Here is a 17,661-nt window from a genome sequence, read left to right on the forward strand (position 1 = left end):
CTAACTCAGCTCTACGTGCCCACCTCCGTCTGTCAGTGGATCAACAGCTTCCTGATAGACAGGCAGCGGCTAGTGAGGCTGGGAAAATACACATCCAGCACCCGCATAATCAGCAATGGAGCTCTTTAGGGCTGCGTTCTCTCCCCACTGCTATTCTCCCTGTACACCAACGACGGCACATCTAAAGACCCCTCTGTCAAGCTCCTGAAGTTTGCAGACGACACTACACTTATCGGCCTCATTCAGGACGGTGACGAGTCTGCTTACAGACAGGAGGTTAAGAAGCTGGCTGTCTGGTGCAGTCTTAAAAACCTGGAGCTCAACACGCTCAAAACAGTGGAGATGATCGTGGACTTCAGGAGAAACCACCCTGCACTCCCCCCACTCACCATCATGAACAGCACTGCGACTGCAGTGGAGTCATTTAGGTTCCTGGGCACCACAATTTCTCAGGACCTGAAGTGGGACATTCACATAGACTCCATTGTTAAAAAGGCCCAGCAGAGGTTGTACTTCCTTCACCAGCTGAGGAAGTTCAACCTGCCACAGGAGCTGCTGAAACAGTTCTACTCTGCCATTATTGAATCTGTCCTCTGCACTTCAATAACTGTCTGGTTCAGCTCAGCTACCAAATCTGACCTCAGAAGACTACAGAGGGTAGTCCGGACTGCCGAGCGAATCATTTGTACAACCCTCCCCAGTCTCCAAGAACTGTACTCATCCTGAGTGAGCAAAAGGGCTGGCAAAATCACTCTGGACCCCTCACATCCAGCACACTCCCTCTTTGAACTGCCGCCGTCTGGTCGACCCTACAGAGCTCTGAGCACCAGAACAGCCAGGCACAGGAACAGTTTCTTCCCTCAGGCAATCCATCTCATGAACACCTGACAATAATTGTGGAACACACACTATTTATACACTTATTTATCTAACACACATACTTAGTCTACATTTCAATTTGCACATAATATACCTGTACATACAATTGTCTATTGTTATATACCTATACATACAACTGTCAATTTGTATATTTTTATTCCTTATTTACTTGTTCTATTTTTTAATTCTTCTTTTTATTATCTGTGTTTTTTGTTCTGTCACTGTCATTCTGTTGCACTGTGGAAGCTTCTGTCACGAAAACAAATTCCTTGTATGTGTAAACATACCTGGCAATAAAAGCTCATTCTGATTCTGAACATATGCACCATTATTTGTGCTGTATAAATGAGGATTACCATAAACCACTATTGTTTTTATATAAAGCTACTGTAATTAGACTTACAGTAAACCAACCCAAATAAATAAACACACTCTCACACAGTTCATGTTAAAACTATTTAAAAGTTACAATATAAATAGATAGATAAAGATTAAACAAATTCACAAAAAAAAAAAAAAAATAGTTTATTACGGTTATTATGTAACCATGGGAAATTAAAAGACAAATACCCACAAACTCCCACAAGGCAGCATTTGCTGACACTGTGACTCATATGCGTTATGAGAGCACTTGGACAAGACGTTGAATCCACAATTCCACACATAACAGAGACACACCTTAGATCCAGATAGACACACACACCCTTGAAACAAACACTCAACACTTCACAATTTCTGGAAAGACTAGTGTTTTTCCTAAGGAACAGTTAGTCACTAGCCTGCCTGCATGTTTGTGTGTGGGTGTGTATGTATATGTGCTGGCAACGGCCCTTACTTTAGTAATCCTTCTGACGAAAACACAGGCTGTGTTTCTCAGGGTGTGATATAACAGACTTGTCCTTTCATGTCTGCAGGTTGTCCCCGTACAAGCCGCCAAACACACGACCGTACGCTACACTGTGCATTCCATAACGGCCAGACTCAATCAAACAAACAAATCACGCATGGCCTCCGGAATGCTAGCACTCTCAAATAACAGGATTAGTGCAGATGAGCTACTGCAAGAAATTACACCAATCAGACAAGACCCTCCATTCAACAGTTTATTTTACCCTTCACAGCTAATATCCTCAATGAACATGACATTCTGGTAACACTTTAGAATAGGGAACACTTATTCACTATTAACTATGACTTTTCCCTCAATAAATCTCTAATTTGCTGCTTATTAATAGTTAGTAAGGTAGTTGTTAAGTTTAGGTATTGGGTAGGATTAGAGATGTAGAATAAGGTCATGCAGAATAAGACATTAATATGTGCTTAATTACTACTAATAAATGGCTAATATTGTAGTAATATGCATGCTAATAAGCAACTACTTAAGAGACCCTAAAATAAAGTGTTACCGACATTCTTTAGAAAAATAATCACAGCAGCTATTTTTTTACGCAAACAATCCAAATGACTGCACTTAGGAAAGAGCAGTTAAAAGACTGTAAAGTTAATTATGCATAGTGATTTCCTGCATCAACGCTTGTAACTAGTTTGGGAAATATGCCAGTTGGGAAAAACACCTCTAATCTATTCCTCCAGTCTTAAGGCCTTATCCAGATTAGGGCAGCACAATGATTTAGATGTTTTCCTTTCTAAAACTGTATGAATTCTGGTATGCATGAACAACAAATGCTTCTATGAATGACCTGGCAACATCAGAAGCACCTTTTATTATGGGTGCATAAGGTTAACAATAAAAACCTATGCACTAGGTGCGACACTCAAATATTCACATAACGATCCTAGAGTCAGATCACATGCTCATGCAAGTATATTACTTAAATCATGAACAAGAACCACATCTGCAGCAGGAATATTCTTGACACTGGAAGTAGTTTGACAACACTACAAGTGCATAAGACATCATTTTAATGTGTGTGTATGTGTGTATATATATGTATATATAATCTCAATGCTGAACTTATTTTCATTGTGTTTACTCTGTTTAAACGCGTAAACTTCAACACAGGTTACCACTGTGTTGAAGAGATAGTTTTTTAATGATTAGATGAATGAACTATACAATGTTTTTTCACTCAATAAGAAAACGTTGTGCTAATGTCAGTGCAGTGACAAGTAATTCCCTAATGGCTAGTGTCCACCAAGCAGTACGGTTCAGTACAGTACGGTACGCAATTGACCTATCAGTAAGCCCCGCCCCCCTTAGTTACTGTTGCTCCCTCGGACAAACAAACGGAGTTGCTCACTGTTTTTCAATGACAGCTGCAGTGTGAAAACATTGTCCCATGATGTTTTTGCACAATTTTGGACACAGAAGGCCACCAAATGGAAATTAAATATTCCATGGAGGGATTTATAAAATATTTAAAAATAAATACGGTGGGTAACTCGAAGCAAGGGTTTATAGATCACAATGTAAGCGGGAGAAGTCTCATATTACGGTCGGTCATCACGATCGCGGATGACAACAGATCAGCACTGTTCATGTATCGCAGGGTACGATTAAATTAATGTACATTTAACCAGTTTAATATGGAGGCACTGAAATGTAGACCTACGTTTGTGTGTTTTTGACCTACACTGTACAAGACGCCAGAACAGTCCGCTATTTATGTTTGTACGTTAGCATCACTAACTTTACCGTTAGCTAGTTTTAGCCAGAGATACCTTGCTAAAGCACAAGATAACATTAACGTTCTGCTTGAGCAGATGAAAATTGTAACTTAATGAGTGTATGACAACCAGAAAACGAACGTTTTTGTCTTCATTTGTATTGGGGTGAATAATTGGGAACATTTTGCTGTTTTGTTTGGATTCAGGAAATGTAATAAAATAAATTCCATTGCCCATCCTCTCCGGATATCTCGAATCAGTATTACAAGTGCCCCAGGCACATCGTTTTACCATTTTTGTGGCACAATCACCACAAAACCGACGAGAACTCGCGATCTTCCAATGCTTTTCTATGGCGCTGAAACCTAAAGATGTCCGAGTTCCGGTCCCCGAGCAACTGATACTCGACTGCTATTGGCTCATCAACGTTCTAGGGGAGGGGCTTACCGATAGGTCAGTTATGTCCGTTTCCATTGTCAGAAGTTGTGAATGGTACCAAAATAGCGAACCGTACCGGTACCACTTTTTTTGGTACCCTTGAGTTGGGGTACCTAGCACAGCAAAGGGTACCAAAAGGTGGAGCTAAACTCACTGCAAAACGTTGATTGGTTGACTAGAATTTTGCATGATAGAAGGGGATAAAGCTCCTTCACTCGTTTCACTCTGCGGTCAGGGTGTTCGGTCCCAAATGGTACTGTACTGACTGTACTGTACTGACCCGTACCGCTCGTTGGAAATGAGCCATATTTCTTTGTTGCAAACAAGTATAATGTAAAATGATTTAATGGTTTATCACTTTTGACCAATAGGTGGTGCTCTTATCAAATTGATGTGGTATGGTCAGTGTGATGTGACAATGACCCACATAAAGTTTGATGTCAACATGTCAGTGATTTGTAGAGATACAGCTTCAGATGCAGTTTCGCATCATGCCATTGACACAAAATCCATAACTTCATGCTGCCTTTTTCTGAAGATGATCTGAGTTGCATTTGGTGATAATCAGACCAGTGGTCTAGGAGGAGTTAGGAAAAGTAGGTTTTCAAAGAAAATCAAAATGGCGGTATGGACAATTATGGCATAATTAGTATCACGTTCTCGGCATGATCCAAGGAAAATATCAACATAAGTCTCCTGACAATTTAAAAAAAAAATTTCATTATAACTTTTCATTACCAAAACTTTTTGAGCACTTTCAGGGCATTTTCATGGTGCCGAAGAGATACACCAAGTTTCGTAATGATACACCAATGCCTTCATAAAATATAGCATATTATGACAAAATTCTGTATGTTGCACCAAATCGAAGATGAACAGATGTGTGATTTTTGGCCAAACCATTTAGAGGTTATAAGCGAAAACTGCCATTTTTCATATCTACAAGCACTGTACAGGTACTCTCAGATTATGGTTGTCACAGCACACCAAGTTTGGTTTGAATATATATATTTTTCAAAGAACAACAACATACAACATGTTATTAAAAACAAAATAAAATAAAAAGGAAGAGAAAGAGGAAAGTGGGTAGGAGGAGGAAAGTATTAAACTTCAAAAAAAAAAAAAAAAAGATATACACATACATATAAAAATAAATCAAATCAAATCAATATATTGTAAAATTCACAAACTTTCAAAGTTCTTACAACTTTCTTATTCACAGAGTCTCTAATACGGTCAATATAAATACATATTTCGGTCAACAAAACCATAAATTTTTTATTGGTAAATTTACACTTATTCTGTTGACCAAATTTCACATTAATAAGTAAGTTAATTAAGTAAAAGTACTGTTCCTCTTGGTCAGGAAAGTCAGTTAAGCCAAAAAGTATATTTTCCCATAAGAGTGAAGAAGGATTTAAACATTCAATATTTTCACTAATAAACTTTTGGACCTTACACCACAGTGTAACTGAGTATGTACAGTGCCAAAATAAGAGCAAGGCAGTTTCCTCATATTCATTACAAAAAGTACAATTTACATTTATTCCTTTTTTAAATTTTTGCAAATAATGATTTGCTGGATAAAATCTGTGAATGAGCTTATAAGAAACTTCTTTAATCTTATTTCTAAAATGATATTTCTGTGGTAACAACAACACTTTTCTCCAGCAAATCAATTTTCTGCTTCTTCCAAGGAGACCCAGTGAGACAAAATATAAGGTACAGTAACAATTTCCCTTTGGAAAAGAATACGAATAGCTCTATTATTACTCTTGGGGTATGATGAAAAACAAATTGTACCAACATAAGATTTAGTAATGTCAAAAGACACCTCTAAATAGCATTTGTGTACCTGAAGGAATTGAACCAATACTGTAAAAAAAATTCCGTAAAATTTACAGTAAAAAAACGGCAGCTGTGGTTGCCGGAATTCTACCGTAAAATATACGGTAGCAACATTTTAGGTTTTACGGTTTTAACTTAAATTTATAGTTAAATACCGTAATTTCATTAACTGATATAATGCTAATATACCAACCTATTGAAGTACTGAAATCTGTTTTGTACCTTTGAAATACACTGATAACCACCAAATGCAGGTGGTGATGAGAAAGTCACATGATGAACCAAAGCCCATCACAAGCAGATTTTAAATAATAACATTTAAACAAACACTAAACACCATCATGGTGAGACTCATTAAACTGAAATATGCAATAAACATTAATTTAACAACATTAGATGTAACATACAACCCTGATAAACATAACTGATAAGAAAAAAAAACTAAGAAGAAACCTAGTTATTTCAAAGAAAAAACATCAAATTCAAACAAAATTTGAAATGCAACGCAGGGAATTCTGGGAACGTCAATTTATGGTTTTTCCCTGTAAATTTTACATTCTTTTTCACTTCCAAAAGCGGTATTTCACCGTAAAATTGTCTGAAATGTCTATTACAGTTTTTCATCGTATATATTAGGGGAACTTATCGTTAACCACTTAACATGTTTTTGCCGTAGCTTTTTCACAGTTTTTTACCATTAAAATCACAGACATTTTTTACAGTGAAAAACCATTGCAAATTATTTTTAGTAACTGGTAATTTATAATAAGAAAGGAATTCGTGATAAGAAAAGAGTGTTCCTTCTTTATTATATAACTGACTAACCAATTTAATATCGTTGTCAAACCAGTTCTTTAAAAAAAGAGAGTTGTGTTTATAAAGAATATTTCTGTTATTCCAGATGAAATAGCGATGCGGAGAAAAATTGTGCTTATATATTAATGACCAAGATAGGAGCACTTGTTTGTGGAAAGCAGATAACTTAGCTGGAATTTTATCTATATTATAATTACACAACAAAACAAAACTAAGATCACCAATATTTGAAAAAGCACAGTGAGGAATAAAATTCCAGACAGAATTGGGGTTTTTTAAGTGATGCTTAATCCAATTAATCTTAAATGTATGGTTCATTGTGGTGAAGTTTGGTATATACAGAAATTTTTCTGCTTGAAGATTATCAGGAAAACACAGAGAGGGTCTCTGTAACCTGCAAGAGGAGGTTAATCTTTATTTTCTCTAACTCTTTTCGCCTCCTTTCTCTCTCTCTCTCTCTCTCCTCTACAAATCTTTTCCTCTGACGCACACACAAACACACACACACACACACACACACACACACACACACCCATGGCTGTCCTCTTGCCCCAGCTGCAATTATCAACAGAGCGTTTCACTTCTCTAGGTTGAAGGCAACTCTTTCCCGAACAGAGTATACTCAGACGCTACAGAGGTAAGACACACTGCATTTCACATTCACATCAGAACTGCGGGTAACTAAAAGTCAAGGGTTTTGATCGGTTTGTGTCACAACGGCACAAGGGACAGGCATAACTTTAGAGAATCATCGTTGAAAGTAAACACTGGATTAAGAATACAGCAAACAAATTCCTAACAAAGTTACAACATACGCTGAATTATGGTAATGGACATTTATTATGCTTTTTTAGTCAGTATTTAGATTTGTTTTGGTTGGATTTCTTTTGCAGTTAGTTTCCTTCACTGTGATCTATTTAGTCAAGTCAAAGTCCTTCTTACCGATCTTCAAAATGGGTTTATGACAGGGAAGGTAAAGTTCAAAATAAACATTTCAGGAACACATTTTAAATATGACTATGAAAAATGTGATTGCAAAAAAAGCTGGTTTCTGTATGCTAATGAGAAAGCAGAATGGAATGAGGGTTTACCTGTGCAGAGTTAAAGTGAGAGGATAAAAGGGTGTAAACATATCCTGAGCTCCATAATAGACCAAAGTAATACAACACTACAATACAAATTCTGTCATGGATTCAAGAAAAAGAACAATATATCCTTTTTACATGCTTATTATGCCTAAAGCCTCATACTTTCTGCATTAACAGTTAAACTGTAACTTTTGAAACAAACTGTATACAAACGTATACAGAATAGAATAAAACACTTTGACATTGTGAAATGTTAACAGATCATGTTTGCTGTTAATTTAATGAACTACACTTGGATACTTGTGGTTCGCCCAAAAATGTAAATTCTGTCATGATTTACTCACCCTCAATTTCTTCCAAACCTGTATGAATTTCTCTCTTATGCTGAATACAAAAAGATATTTTGAAGAATGTGGGTAACCAAACATTTGCAAAGTTCCCTTTGACTTCCATAGGATTTTTTTCCTCCATACAAAGAAAGTCAATGGGGACCAGCAATGGTTTGAAAACCAACTTTCTTCACAACATCTTTTGTATTCAGCAAAAGAAAGAAATTCATACAGGTTGAGGGTAAGTAAATGAAGACAGAATTTTCAGTTTTGGGTGAATTATACATTTAAAGTCATATATTGTCTGTTGATGTTTGCATTAAATATATATTTAGAAACTGCAACAATGCAAAACTCAAATACAATACAAATAAAGTATATGCATTTTGTCATAAAAATGCTTTAGTTGTGTATTAGTCTATTGGTATATTATGTTTAAAATGTGCAGTAAAATTTAAAATGTCAGTAAAAATAAAATAAAATTAATGTTCGGAATTTTTGTACAGCCAAAAAAAAAAAAAAAAAAGGCTATGGAAGGATATGTTGTTATTCATCAGAATTTCAAAAACAGGAGCCAAACCGTTTCCACAGAAGGAAAAAGTTCCATCCCAAACAGCAGCTTTTTCTGGAGACGTGCATCACTAGAACGTTTTTGACTGATGTTTTAAACAATTGGAATGTTATTCCAACTTTCTGGTTCTTTTTAAGTAGCATAGAAAAAATGAAATATGACATGGTAAATATGAACATACAATAAAGAAGTACAAAAAACAGGCAATCTGCATTAGGTATAGATCTTTTAACAGCTGGTTTGCTAATCACCCAGAAAGACAAAATCAGCTCCACTCGGTGCCCCTATTAAACAAGCATGTGTTTAGCAGATTGGCAGGTACACTCAGTGTTATGCAGAACTCCAGATGAGCAGCTGGCAAAAGTCAAATATCTGCGGTTTAGAAATGCAAACAATGAGCCAGACCAGCATTTCTAGACCTTCACCTAAGAGAGTTCAGGGTTAAATAAACTCTCCTTCAATCCAGACAAACTATAGCAAAGCTACTAAGTTTACAATACGTCCAAGGCTCAAGTGCCACAAAGCTGCCCATACACTTTTATTTACATGATTTCATAAGCTACTGTATATGGGGAAATAGACAACAACACTGCAAGCTGCTCAAATGATTCGGTCAGCCAAGCTGCACATGTGTGCACGGAGTTTTCGGTCAAAAGTAATGTTTCTGTGTTGAGTTGTGTATGATCTCAACCAAGACCCTCCGGAACACTAAGTGAGAATGACGATATGGAAGAAATTACTAAGTAGTGTTCAAGATAAAGTTAGTCAGAACAAAGCACAGGTGACACATTGAATCAGCAATCAAATAAAAGAGTAAATTAAAAGCATGCACAGACATCTAAAATATAATCATTTTGTAGTTATTTGGCTGTGCAGAGTCTAACAACATTATGCAGACATTATTATAGAGAGATGTGAAATTTAAGGTGCTGAATCTTATTACGATATTCTACAAATCCCATAATTCAGAATATTTGCTAATTTGCTAAATAAATGCCCACTCCCATGAAAACCATTTTGTAATGCAGAAAAACTTTTTTTTCTACAATAAAAAAAACCTGAACTGAATGCAGATCAAATATATTGTATTAGACTGCAATTTTTTTTGATAAAATATAATTTGCTTCAATATATTTATATATTTTCTACAATTTGTAAAATATTGTTTTGACGAATCGCTTTTGTTCCTTTTTTAAGTTGCTTTGGATAACATCTGATAAACACAAATGTAAAATGTAAAAACCATTTTGCCCTCTCAGAGTCTAAATTTTTTTTTTTTTTTAAATAAGGAAGTAGGAAAGCTCCTACTTCTATTTCAGAGGTTTTATAACTATAATGTAAAGGATGTTTAAAGCCATTCTTATTGGAAACAAATGGATGAGCAATTTTTTTTTACTTAAACAGAAAACGCTTTTTAGCTCTAACACAACAAAATGAAAAGCACATTCAGCGTGTAACATATTCTTTAGAATACATTTTTTTGTCACACAAGTCAGTGAACCAGCTAAATAAGCAGCTAGTCATCATCAACTGCATACAAACTAAACTGAACCATCAAAATTCACAATTAAAACTTTCTTAAACAAATACCACGCTGCTTCTGCCGTGATTCAATCCGAAATGACACTATCTCAGAAAGTAGGGGGCTAGTAGAAAATTGCCCAACATTGTAGTGCTGTTCATGCACACTAATCTTGTAAAATAAGATTATTCTGACATGGCTTGAAGGCAGTACATGTCCAATTGCAAAACACAGTCAGTTAAAGATCATTTTTTTTGTTTTGTTTTTTACATATTACAAGAAAAAATGTGCAAAAACTGTACCTTTAGGAAGTACAAGGGGATGCGCCAATAACTTTAAAGGGACAACTATACTTCATCTCAAGATGCATATATGTGCCTTAGAGCAGTGGTTCTCAACTGGTTTGGTCTTGGGACCCACGTTTTCCCATGGTCATCAAGCCGCGACCCACTTTTAATATATATATATATATATATATATATATATATATATATATATATATATATATATATATATATATATATATATTGTTGGTTTCCCCTCCGTACAGATCACATTCGGTAGAATCCCCTCGATAGAAATAGCGATCGCGTTCCCGGTAGAGCCCTGTATGGGCCTCAAATTTAGGCCCTCGCCTGGGACGTGTCCGACAGTTTAACAGAATTACCGCCTGAGTCGAGCCCGTCTTTTTTTCCCCTTATCCCAAATCAGATTATAATACTGTTTCAGCGATTAAAATAGTTCAGTTTTGTATGTAATGGCAAAGTGATTATATTTCGTTTCGTTTTTGTATTAAGTTAATTTAGAAAAACGTTTGGAGCATTTTTTTGTTCATTAAATAAGTTTTTTCTTTCTTAAAGTAACGAAGCGGCCAGCGGCAGACCGGCAGGCTGATCATAGCCTATGTTTAATCAATTTAGCCTTCTCAAATCATCACGACTTGCCTAAAATAAAATCTATAGATATAGCCTACTGAAACAGTTCAAGCATATAACAATGTTTAAACATTAAACCTAGATAAATGTGCGCTGCATCCAATAGTTTGTGCAGAGAGTCGAAGCTAAAGCACAGGACATGGAGGCACCAGCGCAATCAATTGCATTTTTTTCAATGGAAACAACTTAAAAGACGCCATAGTTTTTGCTCATAAAGGTAAGAGTGATAAATCATTCGGAACTGTAAAGGGTCTACTCTTATTTGTGTGCACTCACAATATCAACAAACGTTTAAGAAAACAATGCGCTTTCTGCCGTCTCGTCTTGAACAGGAGCGCTTCACAAAAATGAACCGAAAGTCAGCGAATACATGCCTCACAGACATGATAAATATATCTATAAAAAGCTTTAAATTGAACTATCTATAAAAAAAAAGATATTGAACTCGGAGGAAATGTGGGAATTAGGTTAAACTGAAACAAGGAATGTGGTATAATAGGGTTGTCACGATACCATAAAAATGTCTTACAATACAGCTTAATTTATAATTCAATTCTACAAAATGAATCAAAATTTAATAAATAAATAGATGTAAGTGAAAACAGACAATATTATTCTCTGAATACTTAATTAATGTGAATGAATGACTGGCTATTGTTATCCATGAAATTATCTAAACAAAACTCAGCACTGCACAGAAGTTGCATGAAGTGACATTTAGATGTGGCATTTATTTATTTAGACTGTATTTATAATTGCATAAATAATGTTATGAGATTAATGTTTTAAATACTAAATTATGAATATAGAAATATGTTGGAAAATAATGTAATATGCCTACTTTTAGACGGGAAACTTAAAAACGGCCAGCAGGTGGCAGAGTCATTCAAATGATTCTTTCAAAACGGCTGAATCCTTCAGAAGCGAATCAAGTGACTGTTTTTATGAATGGCTCAGTGAATCAGTGATTCTCCCAAGACAACGTGGATTTGGATTCAAACACAAACAAAATGTGTCAGGAGCATTTTTTGCTCGCATATCTTGAAATTTCCGAGTTAGCAGCATGTTTATTAAAACATAACATTATAAATGAATAAAAAAAAATATATAATGATTCATAAGAACCAAGTGCAAAGCCGCGATGGGACTGAGCTTGAATAACTTCAGCGTTAGCGACTTTTTATAGTACAAAATCGCTGTCAATCAAAAGGAGATGCAGTCTTTCGGCAGACCCTCCAATCATCACACAGAAGCCCGGAGTCCAGGCACGCCCACTCCTCCATTCACCTCCAGAGACGCTGAGCGTCCGTGGGCGGGACATAATCGCAGCATTTATCCAATGACCGTCTAGTTTCGAAGCACTGAAAAAAACTGTTCAAAGCAGCCCCATTGAAGTCAATGGACGCTAGGCTTCAACAGGGAAATGCACTGTGACGCTACGGGAATGTATGAGAAGGAAATCGAGTCAGCCGACCTGCTATATGTAGCTGATTCTGAACAAACTCGTCTTCGAGATGAACATGTTCTAACGCATTTTTAGTCAATAAAATGTTAACACAATAGTACATATTTGACCATTAATGTTTTGACATTATAGGGGAAGCCGAGCTAGCATGACTCCGTCAGACTTTGTACTTCCGCTCAATTTAATTTCGCTTCTGTACTCAGTCTGATATAGCAGACCATCTCCCAGTTTATCTCCGGCTCCGCAGCAGCCGGGCCAATCAATGAACAGAGGGCGGGCTGAGAGCCGTGACGTAAACACTAAGCGCCGAATTTAAGATTGTAGTTTAGGTGAGGGAAATCTTAAACGACAGCGGACATGGAGACACGGGATGCTATTCGCTCTGTTGTGGAGAATATTCCCGGTATTTGCCAACTGAAGCCTGAACAAGAAGAGTTTGGTTCACATTTTGAATGGAGGCGATTTTGTGGCCCTACTCCCGACAGGTTTTGGGAAAAGTTTAATTTATCAGCTGTTACCGATCGTCAGCGAGAAACTGGGGAGGCCAAAGTTCGGCAAGGTGGATGCGTAGATTTACTTCACATAATCTGCAAAAGTAGTTCACAGCCATCTTCATTCCGGTATTTCGCTCGATATTTTCGCCGCATGCCTGTGTTTACAGTGGAAGTTCGAGGCGGCTGAGCCGGTGATTAACATCATAACCAACCGTTATGTGATTGGCTTACGGGTACACCAATGATTTTAAACTTCAGACAAGCGCCCGCCCACGAGAAAGTAAACGCTTGTCAATTATGCCCTTCCAGACTCTGTCTACGAAGCAAAGCGACGCGAAGTAGCAGAGTTTGGTATTACCAGGCTAAAGCCGAGCTTCCCTTGAAGTCTTAAAGAAAGACCTATTGCGTGTATTTGAACGCAGAACTCTTCAGCTGCGCTGATTATTTGTCAAATTTACTAGCAATATCTGAGTGAATTTTTTGTAAAAAAAAAATAAATAAAAAAACACACTGATATCTAGCATCATCAATGTTTACATTTCTTTCTCTCTTTAGAGCATGATGAGTGTCCTTTTGGATTACGACCATGACTATCATTATTATGACCATGACCATGACAATAGTTCCAACCACAGTGACTATGACGACAAGGATTTCCACACAGTCTGCGACAAACAAGAGGTCCGGTCTTTCGCTGGGGTCTTTTTGCCAGTCGTCTACACCCTAGCATTGATCCTGGGCCTGGCCGGAAACTCGCTGGTCGTCTTAGTTTACCTTTCCCACAAATGCTTACGGACACTGACGGACGTCTTCATCCTCAACCTGGCCTTTGCAGACCTCCTCCTGCTCCTCACGCTGCCATTCTGGGCTGCGGATGCAGTGAATGGCTGGGAGATTGGCACAGCCGCCTGCAAGATCACTTCAGCTCTCTACACCACCAACTTCAGCTGTAGCATGCTGCTGCTGGCCTGCATTAGCATAGACCGCTATCGTGCGCTAGCCAAAGGCTCCACCACCGCCAATGCCCCAGCCAGGAACAACGCCCGCAGGCAGAGGATAATCATGTGCCTCCTGGTTTGGGGACTTGCCATTGTTCTCGGATTGCCAGATATGGTGTTCTACACGGTGAAGAAGCAGCACTCGAGTGGGCGTAATGCCTGCCGGGCAGTTTACCCACACAGCATGGCGCTGGCAGCTAAAGCAACTCTGGAAATTCTGGAAGTGTCTCTGAGCTTTCTTCTGCCTTTCCTGGTGATGATGTTCTGCTATTGCAGGGTTGGAATTGTGTTGGGTCAAGCCGCAACAGCGGGCGTACGTGGTGGAAGGAGATGGCGGGCATTTCGGGTTTTGATAGCAGTGGTAGGTGTGTTCCTGTTGACCCAGCTCCCCTATAATGTGGTAAAATTAGTCAGAGCCCTGGATGTGATCTACAATTTAGTGACAGAATGTGAGGTGAGCAAAAACCTGGACAGGGCCAATCAAATCACTGAAAGTCTGGCCCTCACGCATTGCTGCCTGAATCCTGTGCTCTACGTCTTTATTGGCTCATCCTTCAAAATGCACGTTCTGAAGCTTGCCAAGCGCTGCGGGCAGACAGGAAGAGGGTACCGCCATGGCAATGAACAGCCCACTGTTGAGATCTCCCTTAAGTCAGGCACACAAACTCACACTCACTCTTCGTCAGACAATGAAGAAACGAGTACGTTCACCATATGACACCGCAATAACTTCAACAATGAGGACTGCCAACTATATTCCAGGACATTATTTTAAAAATGACTGTTATTGTCAAAATTACTTAAACGCTTTCATTTTTTAAATAATGTCCTTTTTGATAATAAATAAAATAATTCCGTTTTGATGTGATCGCTAGCGTATGCGTATACAGTTGAACTTTTTTTTGTTGTTTTTTTGTTAACTTACTTGAACACAGGCACTAAACACAATCTCACTGCCCCTAATAGTCGACTAATCGTTAGTCGTCCAGAAGAGGCTTGGCTGACCAAAATGTTATTAGTCGCTTAGTTGCATAAAAAAAAAAAAAAAAGAAAATCCACAGACAAAGTCACGCAGTTCGTGACGGACAGATCGTAAACGGCTACGGTAATACAGTACATCAGGCAGGACATCCAAATGCACGCCTATCATTCATCAACCTCAAATATGGCTTATCGTCTGAAATATGTAAGTATTAGCAACTTTATATTGGCCGCTCAATCTAATGTTAACCTAGAGAAATGTGCGCTGTTGTATCTGTATGGAGTGTAGAAGCAGAACAGATGGAGGCGCCGGTGCACTCACTTGCTCTTAAAATAGGCTACTCCGTAATTTTTCATCATTCAGATAAGAGAAATACATCCTTCAAATCTGTAAGACTCTACGTTTATTTGTGTGCACTCACAATAACAAAAAGCGCTTTTGTAAAATAATGAAAGCAAACAGGATGTGCTTTCTGTCATCTCGGTCCGTGCACTTGAGTGCGAAACTGTATATATCTTTGCCTTACAGACATTAAAAATATATCTATAGAGAGTGAAATGTCTACTTTCAAATGAACCAATACAAATGGAAAACAAATTCTCAGATTATGTAATCCGTATGAAACATGCATACAGGCGCGTCTACTACTGCGGAGATGTAGTTAAACCGAGAACAAAGAAAGCACTAGTTTGTCAAATTATTAAAATGTTAATGGAGTCTCCTTACTGTTTTTCAATGACACATTCATAATCATTACTTCTGCCAGTGTGCTGTGGCAAGCTGTACGCGTGTGCTTGAACGCTTATTAGGCTATGTAGGCAATTAAAGGCTCATAATGATTTAAATAGTTTATTAATAAACGTGTGATTATTCGACTAATGCTTCAAATGAACGACTACTAGTCGACCAGAAAAAGTCGAGGGCAGTCCTAGTCCGCACTATTTCCAGTCATTTAAACTACAGCTGCAGGCATCTTTTAACCCCTCTCAAATAGGGATGGGTCACAATTTTCAAATATTCAATTAGTTGATTTAATTATAGAATATCAAATAAGTTGATTATTGTCTAAAAAAAAGTCCCCGTGTTTGCGAGAGAAAGTATTGAAATATATTTTTTTCCTCCCATCTCATATTTATTCCCTGTAGGGGTTCCATTTTTTTTTTAATGGAAATGGCCTATCATTATGAGCAGTTGATTTATGCTAATCCACAGACTGTTATGTTATTAAGTGCTGTCATTTAGTTATGTTTATTATATTAAATGTTTCAGCATATTACAATCATTATATGGCTTGAGTTAAGATAGCCTATCTTCTAATGAATTAAACAGTTTATTATACATATTGAAAGTGTGAATGGTCTCTCTCCCTCTCTCTCTGCTCATGGCTGTGTAGCCTATACGTGCGTGTGTGCATGCGGGGAAGGGCTGCGATTTCCAAATAATAATCAAGTAAATTCAGAGCAATCTTCAAATATTATCTTTGCTTGAAATGCCCATCCCTACTCTCAAAAGTGCTCATCAATATGGGCATCTATTATGATTGTTACTGCCGTCTCCATTATTTTTCAACTATAAAACTAAAGGCTGGGCCAGTGTTGCCAACTATGAAAAAAACATTAAGGTGCATGTGTGAGCTAAGCATCCAGAGTATGTGTGGTTAGAAAAATCTGTCTGGACATACAGTATGCATGTACTATTCTGCTGATGCAATTTACACCACACGCATTGTACGCATACTCTAGCGCACGTAAAAATCAAAGTATACTTTGGCCTTAAGATTAATGCATTAACCAGAAACATTCCACTATGACATCTTTGATGAGATCTTTTGTTACATGTTTAAAGATCAAAGTATGCCGTTTATCAGAAGACTTGCATGTAATCTGAGCCCACAGAATTCCATGGAAAACTTCACAGAATCTATCATTAACAACACTTGTATGTTTGTTTATTAAGTGTTTATATAACAAACAATAGTGTCATTACTCCGTTTTAGCTAATAATATTCCACAGAATCCCCAAAATCAGTGCATATTTATGAGTTATTATACTGACACTTATAGAAAGTGTATAGTGAACTCTGGGATCTTGTGTAGAAAAGATACCTTGCATACCAGACGTTATGTATTTGTATATTATACATCACCATGTAAATATATTTTTAGATTAAAGCAAACTTTATATTCTTGGACTTGTATTGAGTTTTGGTGTTATTTGCTGGTTTGGAATACCATATGTGCTTGCACAAAAAGTCTGCAGGAAAACAAAGTATACAAACACACACAAGTCACATGTACAGACGATTATGCTTTACACACAGGATAAAAGCCACAGCATCTGATTCTGGTTGTAAGTGTGTGGTTTTGAAGGAAAGTTTGTGAATTAATGGGAAGGTTATTATGACAGCACAGATGATATGTGGAAAGCAGATTGGAAAAAGAGGTCCATGAACAACAAAAGTGGTCAAACATTATATATATATATATTTAAATGTAATAAAATAAATTAAAATTAAAAAATGAAAATAAATAAAAGCAGAGAGAGAGATGAATTCTTGGCTTAATTAGCAGGATTTTAGACAGCTGTATGTTGTTACATTTATTTCTGAATTATTACCAACTATTATGAATTATTAATGTCTGGTGCTCTGAAATTACAGTCCAGCCTT

General features: G+C 37.2%; 2 protein-coding genes across 2 annotated transcripts in view; one reads left to right on the forward strand and one right to left on the reverse strand.

Moving 5' to 3' along the window:
* The window catches only part of acad11 (acyl-CoA dehydrogenase family, member 11), an 86,032-nt gene that overhangs the window by 31,821 nt on the left and 36,550 nt on the right, over positions 1-17,661 (reverse strand). The gene's annotated exons all lie outside the window — the stretch shown is intronic.
* On the forward strand, positions 7,089-17,179 carry ackr4b (atypical chemokine receptor 4b). The gene is made up of 2 exons (XM_058764889.1): positions 7,089-7,246; positions 13,569-17,179. Exon 2 carries the CDS (start codon positions 13,572-13,574, stop codon positions 14,727-14,729), a length of 1,158 nt encoding a protein of 385 aa, XP_058620872.1. The 5' UTR covers positions 7,089-7,246; positions 13,569-13,571; the 3' UTR covers positions 14,730-17,179.

The sequence above is a fragment of the Onychostoma macrolepis genome, chromosome 24, assembly GCF_012432095.1.
Source record: "Onychostoma macrolepis isolate SWU-2019 chromosome 24, ASM1243209v1, whole genome shotgun sequence".
NCBI classification, from domain to species: Eukaryota; Metazoa; Chordata; class Actinopteri; order Cypriniformes; family Cyprinidae; genus Onychostoma; species Onychostoma macrolepis.